Genomic DNA, 12,754 nt, shown 5'->3' with positions numbered 1-12,754 from the left:
TCTTCAACATACACTGAGAATAGTTTGTAGTTCACAGGTTGGCAGCACATTTTCCTCTCACGTTGGCCCAAACAATCTAGCTCCTCATTTCTTTGGATCCACTGCTTCCTTTTTGGCTTCCTCTAAGGAAAGCGCCCACCTGTTTCTGTCCTGCTTCTCTCTGCAAGGCGAGTGCTTTTGTTCAGTTTTATCCCTCTCCTGCAGCTTCGCAGTTTGACTTCAAGGAGCTGGCCAGGCTGGCCTCCTGGCCATCCCTTTGCAGGGATTGCAGCACAATTACTTCTAAAACCGGATGAGGGCAAGCCTTTTTTCTGCCTTATTGTTTGCTTTCAATGAAGTGGTGAGGCTAGAGAGCTCATGTTTCAACACAGACACGGTTTCCCTCATTTTTAAAGAGAGCAGTGCTGAGATATCTAATGGCGCTGTGGCCCCTTCTAGGCAATCCACGTAGCTGATTGTGATGAAATGGGAAGCTGTTACTTTACACAAATCCTTACCTTCTGTGCAAAAGTGTAAAAGAAAAAATAATGAAGCTAGAAGGGTCTTGACTTAGGCTCTCTGCTACAGCGTGTCTCATGGGTACACTGAAAGGCTGTGCACACAACTGGCAAAGGTGAGTAACAAATGATACACGAATGTTTAGTCCTACCAAGTTATAAGCTTAGGAGGAGCTTTTCACCGCTGTCAGGTCAGAAAGTTTGGCCAAATTAAAGAGGTCATAGAAGCTCCATATTAGTTCGGGGTTAGGTCTGAAGACCTGCTGGGACACAGGAGTGTACCTTCAGGCTTGATTAGATAGCAATGTTTCCATGACTGTTTGAGACAGATGTGACCTTACCCTGACATACTGAAGATAACGAGAACCGCTGTAGGCACAGCTAGCGCACTGCTTAGTTTAATCTGATACGGACATTAGTTATTATAGCTTCAAATTGGCTCAAAGCCCTTGCATCTGTCTGCAAAGACAATCTAGAGATCCAGCAGGGCCCTCTGTGTTCCCCACAAAAGCTGCTACAATACCTCTGCGTCACACCTGTGAGCTTTGGGTTCTATCTCTCAAATATATCAACATGATATTTTGCAAGCAAACATGAGAGATGTCTGCCCGAGGACTGACTTTCTGTTGCCTGCAGCTGGTACAGTAGCAATCTCAGGCGGTACCAATGCCCTTCATTCGGGCAGTGCTAATGTGAGTTCCGAAGGAGCTCTTGAGTGTGTGCAGAGTGAGCTTACTGCTGTCAGCAAACGGCGGTGTATGTAAATTCTTCGAGATTAAGGTGAAATGAGCTGGTGAACAGTCGATGGGATAGGGGGACTGAGACTAAACCAGTTGTTTGCAGCTCAGGTATCGCATACGATTTCATGCTCTAATGTGTCACTGTGTTTATTTCCCCTTTAAACTTCCAGAACGCAACAAAAGTTTTGAAATGTCTTCCTTTGTGGAAACCAAAGGGCTTGAGCAACTTACGAAGTCTCCTGTGGAATTTGTGGAGTATCCTTGACTTTCAGAAAGCTGCTTTCTTAGCCTTTCTATATCTGAGATCTGTTACAGGGCTTTATTGAAATTTGGAGACAGGAGCTGGGGAAATAGGGAACCCAAATGAAATTTGTAGATTTGACTGTCTTCCTGGATGAATTAATTGGCCTGAGTTCTGATGAGCTAATTTAAAAGCTGGCATGAGTCCTTGTGCTAGGACTAGAGGGAATAGGCATAAACTACATATTGAAGACCTGATACTTTGTATTCTCATTGTTAAATTTATCATCCTATATGAGGTGGTATGAGTTATGTGAGCAAATTGTCAAAATGTGGCTGACGGTTTTTTGGAAAGTCATACAAGAGAGCTTGCTTTCCCATCATACCTCTAGTCCTAAAAGCACTGAGCTATTTTATTGCCACACAATTCTTTTTTCTTTAGGTTTTTTTCATAACTTTTAAAGAAAAGCAAAGGAGCATTCTGTTTAGACCTTTTGATGTTTCTCAATGTCTCTCATCATGGCTGCAGTTAAGAATGAATGGTCAAGATAAAATAATGCCTTAAGGAAGATTAATGGAAAGCTATTTCCACAGATAACCTGCAGCATGTTCTCATCTCTGAGATTTGTTAGACTCAACTATAAGAAGCGCACACTCATCGTTTCTGTCCGTACGTAGAGACCAATTTTAATGCTTATTCCAGAAGAGCACTTACTTTTTAACTGAGCACCTCTCCCCCATCAGAGGAAGATTCGCTGTTTACAGCTATAAATGCAATCTTAGGAAAATCCCAAATTGGTAACCGTAATGATAAATGGAATTTTATGAATGCTATCTTTTTAATGCATATGCCCGTGCTATTTCCTTGTTTATTCTGAGTACTCTGTACAGCAACAAACAGCACGCTTAGTTACCCCATATTTATGGTATCTCCTACAAAACTGTGGACCTCTGGAAGCGTCACTGCAAAGTGATTTTTGTCACGTACTATACCTTAACTACTCACTATTTAGATACAACAAAATGCAGCTAAGCCGAATTTACCCAAAGGGAACACGTGTAGATTCTTCAAACTACATGCCACAAGTCTTTTGGAATGCCGGCTGCCAAATGGTTGCTCTTAACTTCCAAACTGTAGGTAAGTTATGCTGGTCTCTATATTTTGTAAAGTGTACCTTACCACTTCTCTGATACAGTTTCTGATTCGTAGGTAGGAAAGGCTTTATGCATCAAAAGATGTCTAGTGATTGAATGACACTACAGAGCTGTTAATTAACATTTTTAACACAGGTTTGTTGTTGGTTTTTTTTTTAACTAGGAATATTCATAATTACCATGCTGTAGCTAGTATAATATGCATACATAATGCCCTCCATATTGTCATCATTTGTACCATTGAGCAGCATTTCAGATCTGGCAGGGATTTTTTTCCTGTGTCTTCCAAAATCTCAGTATATCAAGACAAAAGGGACTTGGACAGCAAATTCCACTTTAAAAGCGAGTGTTTAAGAAACAAAGACATTTGGGCTCCTAGATGCACAAGTCACTTTTGAAATAGAATGTGTTGTCTTCCAAGCCTATGTCTGTTCTGAGACATGCAGATATTTCCATCTACTGCATGCCAGGACATATCCCGACCATGTTCTGCTTCTGGGCACATGGTACCATGGTATCATTCCGTTTTTCCTTTCCAGTTGTGCCCATGTATACACCGCCTTTTCATAGAAACCAAAACCCTACACAGTCTGGGAGTCTGCAGAGTAATAAAAACCTCTTTGGGCCAGTTTCAACCAAGTGTCAAGCACCTGGTGTCTGACGTTAGCAGGGTTTAGAAACATAAGTACTCTGCTGGGTCAGGTACAACAGTGCAACACTGAGGGACTCAAAACCTAAGTATCAAGGCTTCTTTTAAAATGTGAAAATTTTATGAAATGAATAGTCTCTGAATGATGTCTTACAGGTGTCTTTTTCTTGTCAAAAGAGTCCAAGCGAGTGGCTGCAACCACATCTGAAACCTCTTTTAACAAGCAACAGTGTGCCATAAAGAGCTTTTTACATTATAGTCGGTTTGAAATTACAATAAATAGTATTATTTTATTGCTTTTTTAAATTGTTATCTCACCAGAACGTTGTTCTTACCAATATTTTTAACACCTAGATTTGTCTATGCAAATAAACATGGGAATGTACGAATACAACGGCAAAAGCGGATACAGGTTAAAGCCAGAATTCATGAGAAGACCAGACAAGCACTTTGATCCATTTACTGAAAGTATAGTGGATGGAATAGTAGCTAACACCTTGTCTGTCAAGGTATGTACGCAGCTGGTAAAACTGCTCTCATGACAATGTTGGAGCATAGATATATTTGTTATGCAGCGGCCTAGCAAATGACCATACTAAGTCAAGAAAATAAAATGCATTTCATTTCATCGAGTGACATTTCATTTTTAAATTGCAGAGGATCTTCTGCCTCACATTTCATATTGTAGGATAAATAAATGTATTTTTATTGTGTTTATTCTTTTCCATAGAAGTAATTGGGAAATGAATGGATTTTCGGGTAGTTTGGCTGTGTTTTTAGTGACAAAGAGCTGAATTTAAAACAGGCTGTTATGAAGTGGTAGGTTGCACTGGAATAGCTAGAACAGTACACTGTTTTGTATGAATAAATTTTCTGGTTCCCTATAAGTTCTCCAGCAGAACTGTGCAACCATAAATGTCAGCTGCAATTCATTGCCAACTTGCTTTTCTTCATTCCTTTTTAAGGACCTCTGATGAAGTTCAAGGACCACCAGGAAACTGCAAATTGAAAACTACTTGTATGAATGTTTAGAGGGATAGATTGCATTGGCTATGACAGGATCACAAATTTATACTTGGTATATCTCTAGTTATACAAACAAACTTTCTGAAGTCCTGTTATTCCTTTAATGGACTTGTCCATTAGAACAGTGTCCGTATTACAGAATCACCTGCAAAATATCCTCCTGTTTTCTGTTAGAGAAAGCAAGTGTTTCCTCTCAGGCTGCAGACACAAGTGTAGCAGAGCAGTGCTGGGAGGGATATGAATAAAGTAATAATCCGGTGACACGCATAGTAAAAAAAGATGACTCTGTGGGAATGAGCTTTTGTGGTGACCTGTAATCATGGAAGCTTTCAGGTCCTCCTGTGCATTTAGAGGCATTTTCTTTTGTAATTTTAGTAAATGGAGGTGGAAGTCATTCAATAGCTATTAGGAGATGCACAGCATTTTTAACAGGAATGAACATCCAGGAGTCATTCAGCTGCTTCTGCCTGCTTGGTGAAGACTCTGCTGGTTATAATGTTAATGCCCATACAAGATACGGCTGAGAACAGGTTTAAGATTTGCTTTAGGCAAGCCTGAATGTGTTAAGGTACAGTGAAACTGCTACATATTCCTGTGCCTTTTCCATTTTCTGAAGTAATTGCAGGCTTGCCTTTAACTTTTGAAAGCTGAGAGTTGTGTTTCCTGTTAAAAATAAGAAGTAGAAAAGACCAGCTATCTTATAGTTGTCTTGTTTTCATACCGAAACTCCTCACCCTCTGTGAAGAGCCTTTATTAGAATACCAACTTTTTAGCTTGTTCTCTCCCTCGCAGTTTAAAAACATACGTAGTTTCTCTGCTGCTTATACCTCTTTTCTTCCAGCGTTTTTTGAACCTGTTGTTGAAACTGGATAGAAACGAGAGTTCTCAAAGATACTGTGTTGTGGAAATAGGCAGCCGGATTGAGGAATGAGATCCAAACGAGTATTCCTGCTGAGGGAAGGGCAGCAGCATGATCTCAACCACATTATGGCTCATAAGGGAGTTCAGGACCACAGGGTCACGGGAAATCAGGCCTCATAAGTTGTTTTTCTGTGTCTGCCGTATTAAACAGTGGGGTTTTTGTTTATTGTGGTTTTGGTTTTGTTTTGGTTTTATTTTAAATGCATACTGTCTGATCATTAATGAGAATTAGCTATCTGCATTTCAGCCACTCATTTCCTAATGAGCAATCCTCCTTTGTTTTGGTTTTAGATAATTTCAGGTCAGTTTCTTTCTGATAAAAAAGTCGGTACCTATGTAGAAGTCGACATGTTTGGCCTGCCTGTGGATACAAGAAGAAAAGCTTTGAAAACCAAGACCTCTCAAGGCAATGCAGTTAATCCCGTCTGGGAAGAAGAAACCATAGTGTTTAAGAAGGTCAGTAACACTTGCTTCCCAAATATGCATTGTGCAGTAGAGTAATGCTGTGGATTAGTGAAACTTTGCATTTGTTAGAAAGAAGATGAAGAGATTCCAAACAGTTGTTTCTTGAACTGTTTATTGTTAACCACTTTTGGTGTAATTTTACTACTCTAGTCATGCCGGCTCCTACTAAATAAATGAGTTTAAAGTCACCTTGATTCTTTCACTGACGCAGCTGGAAACAGCAGACATGTGGATAGACTCATTTGCATGGCAGGGTGCGGTGCCATGCTATGAACGAGCAAGCACAGATCCCAGAAGCAGTTTAGCTGAATTACTGTTTTGCCGTGGCTGAAAAGCCCTGCTGAAAAGCAGATCCTGTTAACCTGCGAGCAAGACGATGCGAATACAGCTATAACAATCTGGCTGTCCAAGCTAACACATCCAAAGCAATCTGTTATCTCTGCTTAGCGCTAGATTGTGCTGTATAAATACAACCTTGGTGATGAAACCACATAAATCCCATCCAGTTGAAATGAGACGTAGGCTCCTGAGTTACTCATGCAATTTGAACACTATTACTCAGACTCAATTCTCTAAACTTTGAGGGAGCAAAGTTTGCTTTGAGCGTGTTTTAGGATTGTGCAACACGCCTGTCTTACTGTGCTTCACAATATACTTGGCAGCCAGTTTTCTAACAGGATTTCTGGGTTTTGCTTATTGGGCCCTGTGGTTAGGTGGATCCTGAGTCCAGGTGTTTGTAAAACAATTTCTTTCGTATCTGTCTAGGCAAATGTAGTTCACAGAGATGTTTATACAATTGGTACTTGCAGCCCTGCTTTCTAGGGAGTACAGCCCTTTTCCCTGAATATTTGGCCTTCTGAATGACTTTCCTTTGGCAGCCTGCCAGAGTTTAAGTTTGGAAACATCACTAGCATTTTTCTTCTGTAATGAACTTCTAATTAGTGTACTTCATTTCTCTATTTAGTTAACGATCGTGCCTGACTGCCTCTGTGCTCAGAGAAGCATAGATTACTATTTTTAGTAATCTTGAAAATAAATTAGATAAATGCTTCGGTTTGGATTGTTGCCTTTTTTTTTTTTCTTTCATTGTCTAGATAAATTTTAGCATATCTTCTGAACAAATGCATATCTGTGCCCAGGTTAAAAATATGTGTATTCATATGTATATTTGCATTATGTAAGAAAATTAGATTAATTATGCTAGACTTTTTTTTAAAGTAATATTAAAGATTCCTATCTTAGGGTAGTGTAAGTAACCTTTTTTGACTTCTTGTCTTCTTTTTTCACTGTTTGGCCTTCTTTCTTATGTAGTGCCAAGAAAGCATCCACTGCTAGTAAACATCCTGCCTGATTAAACCTCTTTAGCCCAGCCAGTGAGTGTGCTGCAGCACTGGAAGATTCTACGGGGGTTGACATGGTTCATGTAATTCATACATTCACACTCTGCAAAACAGGTTGAGTTGCTTGTTGAGTTTTCAACACTAATATGCCTATCAGTGACTTTTCTCAGAAGTGAGTAATCCCATTGGCACAAACACAAAGGAAGAAAACCGTGCAGGACTGTGAGTAATAAGCAGAAAACAGAGTGGCATTCAAGTGTGATAGGAGTTGAGCTGCCAAAGTCCCTTGTATCGTATTGAAAATGTAGGGTCAAATTGCTGGGTTCAACATACGATGCACACGTCCCACGTTAAGTTTCTTGATAGAAAAATGTTTCTGAGAGTTATTTTGATACACAGGTGCATAGATCCTGACTCTTATATGGTAAGACCTTCCCATGGATGTGTAGATGTTACGGGCTGCTAGACTGAACTTTCTCTTTCTGTCTGCTGTATAGCCGATGTCTGGAAGGACCTGTTTCATTCCGAGCAGAAAGTTAATAATGCAACAATATTGCCTTCTAGGTCGTTTTACCTTCCCTGGCGTGTTTGAGGCTAGCAGTGTATGAAGAAGGAGGGAAATTTATCGGTCATCGGATATTACCAGTCTCAGCAATTCGACCAGGTAAACTTTTTTCTCCATTGAGGTGGACATAATGTAGTGAAAAGAAGCAGCAAGCCAGAATCCCAGTGCTGTAAATCAGCAGTCACTCTGCAGATTTTTAGCAATTAGGGATTTGAATAATCAATCTCGACTTTGAAAAGGAAAATACCATATTTCACCAGAAATTTAGATTTTAATGAATCAGGAAAACCAGTAGAATTGAGCATCAGAGGCATGATTGGCACTTACTGGTCTCTAGTAGATCAACTGCATGTTCACAGTTTTATGTTAAAAAGTGCAATTGTACACTTTTAAGAGGAAAGAGGGCAGCAACAGCCAATTTTGATGTCATCTTTGTGAGAATGGGAGATTGCTGGGAGTGAAAGCAAAATATGCTCCTCTAATGTAGTTTTTATATGTATGCAAGGACTGACCTATATGCAAACTGTTGTATCGCTGCAAAACCTTTAAATCAACCCAAAATGACTTTCATCTTTATTGCTGAAAATTTAAAAAAAAAAAAAAAAAATCATTACTGGTCTCTTCCAAATCATATAATTATTTCTATTATAATTAGTGGCCACTTAACTGAAAATTGTCTTGTGCAACAACTCAGCCCTTATTTTCCAGGCCAGAGACTTGTTAGAGATCGTGTTTCAGAAAGATGCAGTGACATTGCCATTTTGAGCAAGAGAAACATTCGACTTCAGTGCCAGCTTTTCCAGTGAGGGGAGGGGAGGAAACTAAATTAGGGCAAGCATATGGGCCATAAACATGCTCCCAGCTTCACTCACTGGAAAAGGAGGAATATCTGTATGTTCCCTGTACCTTATCTAGCCAGTCCCAGCAGCAGCACAAAACTCGCATATCCCTGTATCTAACAGCCGTTGTCCATGTTATTCCTGGAGACCTGATCTCAGGTAATTTATAAATCAGTCCCTTTTCTTGTGGCAGATGATATCAGGACTCTTCAAAGAAGAACTCCAAGTGGTTTTGTCTTGGCTGGTGCGGGTCGCATGGCCTCACTGCAAGCGCAAACAGGCTAGCCATGGGAGGTGGCTGCTGGGCATGTCACTGCTCCAGGATTTCCTCACCAGTTGTCACTTCTCTTTCCCTTCCCCTTCCCTTCTCTCTACCCTGCTCTTGGCCATGTGTCCCTGGCCATTCTGTTCTGCCAGCTCTGCCAATCTCCACACTTTTTTTGTGAGCCAACTCAGCTTATCAATCCAGCAGAAAACTCTCCACTGTTTTCTCCTGGCTTAATGGATATAATTGTCTCGTGGGGGATCTGCCGAGCTCCAGACAAAGATAGGGGATTGCAGAGGAGAAAGGGAGATGGGAAGGATTTCCCTCTTCTGGTGAAAGCGAACTCTTACCACTGCTGATCCCCTTTTATGGCACTCACCCTCCATGCAGCACAGAGTCCATTCAGCAGAGCACTGAATCATGTACCTGCTTTTAAGCTTGGGCTTTTTAGAGCAAAGGCCACTGTGTTAAATCATGTAAGGACTTTCGAGAGCTTTTACCCGCAGGCCTATCTTCTGTCCTTTTGACTCCAGTAATCGTTAGTTTACAGCATGTGATGGAGAACAGCATGTTGATTTTAGTTGGTGTACATGCTGAAAATTTGCTGGAGGAGCTTGAGGGAACTGAGAAACCTTTGTAATATGTAATTTCTCTCTTTTCTGAGACATTACTGAAAACTATATCACACTGTCACACAAATCCACAGAATTACCATTATTCCCAAAGCAAGGATTTAACCATTACTTGGAGAGGGAGTTGTTCACATCAGTCAAGTGAGGATTCCCCCAGATAAGTGTATCCTGCTCGTGACTTGTATCTTGACACTACCCATATGTGCGGCTCTGTAATCATGCCTAAGAAGAACAGCTTCAGCCATGGTGCAGGAGGCACCAACTTGTGCGGCGGAGGACGCAGCTTTGCAGCGCTGTGATGGTGTAACAGTTTGTTGGGACTGCAAGTCCCTTTCTCCCACCCCTACCCGGGCACTGCCATCACTGTCTTTAAACTGGCATTAATACGTCTGGCCTTATGGTGAGGCATTTTGGGGAGCTAAATTGATGGAAGACTCTTCACAGTTTCTGAAGGTTGCTTTTTACAGAGTTTAGCTTGCTGAGCTGCCTATCTACAAAGTCGGAAAAGTGTCAGTGCATAGGAGAGGTGATGGTGGTAGGTGGCTGGGAGAAAGGGTTTGGGGCTGCCCCATCTGTGGTGCCTCGCCATTAACTTGGCGAAGCTGCACTGTAATGTGCGCCCTTACTCTTACAAGACAGCCAGCTTTCAAAACAGTCTGAAAATACTCTTTTTTCAGATACATTTCTAAGGTTGGTCACCTGATAGGATTCATATACACACACACACACACTTTGTAGATATAGTGCCACATTATCTGTTTTTTAAATAGATACTGTGTTGTGGATAGACTATGACATCTCAGTTTTACTTGGCTGTTCAGATTCCTGAATATTACAAGGGTCACTTTTGAAAATTAAATAAGAGCTCTGAAATGTAAAAAAAAAAAAAAATCCAGCCAAAGGCAATAAAATAGAATGCATGAAAAATTATAAAAATGACAATTTTTAGCATTATTCACAGATGTAAAAATAAAGGGAAAATACTATTTTAAACTGCACTGTCATGTGCCTTTCTAGCAGTCCCGTCTGTATACTTATCTCTGAAACCCTTCAGGTAGATCTTTTCCTACCAGAAGTCCCTGGGGTTGCTTGCTCAGTTGGAGCCACACGATAAGTAACAAATGATAACACAGTTACATTGGAAAGGCCTGTGGAAGAGTTTATGCTCTGAACTGGTTGTTTCTTGTTTTGCAGGCTATCACTACATCTGTTTGAGGAATGAGAGGAACCAACCTTTGACACTGCCAGCTCTCTTTGTGTACATAGAGGTCAAAGACTATGTACCTGATACTTATGCAGGTAATTCTGTGACATATTCCTACTGGGAAATATAAAGGTTAATTGAAACACAAAATTAATGTGGTGGACATGACTTGCCGTGTTGGGAAAACAGTCCTGTGAACAAACCTCTGCATCTGATGGATCATTATGTCTCATCACTCATACAAGATGGCCTGATTTACAGCGGCCTGCCTGAGCTTCAGGATTACGGCCAACTCTTTTATTTTCAGCAGAACTTATATGACTCTAAAGGAGGAAATACCCCAGGCATTTGCCATTGAAACACAAATGAAACTTTGCTTACGTGACACAGTAGTATGTAATTGTTTCCTAAGCAAAGTGCCATGCTTATTGTAGAGCATTGTATTTTGGAATCGGCTCTAAACAAGGATAGATTTAAAGGTCATACTGTGCATCTTCAGTGAAAAACAGTATCCTGTACGGCTGTTTTGATTTTTTTTTAAAACCAGGATTTTTACTAATGCTCCTCTGTGCCTGATGTGAAGCAGGATGCTAGTTGGCTGATGCTGTAAGCTTTGAAAATCCATCATAAAACACTGTGCAGAAAATGCACATCCACGAGACCCAAGCACAAACTCAAAGAAGGTTCGTGTTAGAGTATTTGTGCATGATGGTGTACTCCCCTCCACTGTTGTTTCTAGGACCTAGGAGTACCTATCAGCAGCAGATCTATATGAAAAATACAGTCTCTTTCTTAAAACCTGAGGAGCACTGGAACCGTAACATAAGGGGTTTGAAACTGAAGTATTTGCATTATTTCTAGACGTGATCGAGGCCTTATCCAATCCAATCAGATATGTAAACTTGATGGAGCAGAGAGCTAAGCAACTGGCCGCACTGACTCTGGAAGATGAAGAAGAGGTAAAGAAAGAGGTAAGGGAGGTTTCAGAGTCTCTACAAATTATGTTATAGTATTTAAAAGCACCTACTTTGTTAGAAAGGCAAATATTGAAAGTCCCAGGGAATTGTATGTGTTGATTACTTGAACACCTGTAAACATCTCACCTAGAATGAGACCAGGGTACGTTATAGCCGAGAAGCATGGCACTGTGTGTGTGGTCTCACTGAAGGCAGCCTGTTGTGCATGTAGCAAGTTACCGTTCGGAGGTAAAGAGACACTGAAAGCTGAATGAAAAGCCATGTTATGCGTATGCTGATTTGCAACTTTGTTATGTAGTAAAAGAAATCTTCGTAAGTCATTGCCTGTTGTTTTCCAGTGTGATGCTGAAGTTCCCCTTACAAAAAAGACAACGCTGTGTCAGTAGCTTTTCCTGAAAATATTACGAATTTTCCAGAATTTCAGGCTCTGTTTCTGGAGAGGTTATTCTGTTCAGAAACATTCATGTGTCTCAGATTATGATGTCTCTATACATTCTCCGTGAGCAAACATGCCCTAAAGAGACCCAGTATAATAATATAATAATTCAGATGGGAAGGGACCTCTGGAGGTCAACTGATCCAACCCTTCATAGATCTTAGAAAGAGAGATGAAGAGGGAGGAGACCATGGAGTAAATAAATGTTCAGGCCTATTCTAGCTTAGCTGAAAGCTATGGGAGCCACATTTTCAGTTGTTAGGTATCTGTTGGGTATATGTGGTTACCCGGGTACTAACCTGTAAACCTTATTTTTCTGTATAATTGGAGGTGTTGTGCATACAAATGTATAGATGTGATTTTGAGCACAACTCAGAGTACTGGCAGTTCAGCTTTGGTTTCTGATAAACTCTGTGCACATTCACTCACTCAGTCTCTCTGTTCCAGACATTGTCATTGGGACGTCTTCTAGCAGTGTTTGAAAATATCAACCTTGTCTTTTAAAGATTGCTTGTGTCAGATGTTAGGCACATCATGTGAATCAAAAGGCACTCGGTACAGGTCTCTAGCGAAGATGGAGAAATGGTTTGTAATCCTAAACTGCCCTCAGCTCTGGTGCCTGTCTTCTTCAATTCTCAGATGTGCAAAGCCTCATTGAACTAGATTTTGTAACCAAGAATACATTCCCAAAGCAGACCAGATGAGTGAAAGTCATTACAATTCAGTGGCCAACAATTTACTCTTTGTGCAGTGTCACAAGTTCGGCTGAATGAGGACACTGTGAAATGCTCAATAGTATCTTA

General features: G+C 40.6%; 1 protein-coding gene across 1 annotated transcript in view; it reads left to right on the top strand.

Moving 5' to 3' along the window:
- Nucleotides 1-12,754, top strand: part of PLCB1 (phospholipase C beta 1) — a 405,965-nt gene that overhangs the window by 313,799 nt on the left and 79,412 nt on the right. Inside the window, exons 17-23 of the mRNA XM_075147729.1 lie at nt 1,408-1,492; nt 2,491-2,615; nt 3,636-3,790; nt 5,520-5,684; nt 7,598-7,697; nt 10,529-10,633; nt 11,400-11,509. Of these exons, the coding sequence (XP_075003830.1) occupies nt 1,408-1,492; nt 2,491-2,615; nt 3,636-3,790; nt 5,520-5,684; nt 7,598-7,697; nt 10,529-10,633; nt 11,400-11,509 (845 nt within the window). The remainder of the gene's footprint in view (nt 1-1,407; nt 1,493-2,490; nt 2,616-3,635; nt 3,791-5,519; nt 5,685-7,597; nt 7,698-10,528; nt 10,634-11,399; nt 11,510-12,754) is intronic.

The sequence above is a fragment of the Calonectris borealis genome, chromosome 3 (genome assembly GCF_964195595.1).
Source record: "Calonectris borealis chromosome 3, bCalBor7.hap1.2, whole genome shotgun sequence".
In the NCBI taxonomy this organism is placed as follows: Eukaryota; Metazoa; Chordata; class Aves; order Procellariiformes; family Procellariidae; genus Calonectris; species Calonectris borealis.
This window is presented reverse-complemented; position numbering and strand designations above follow the sequence as displayed.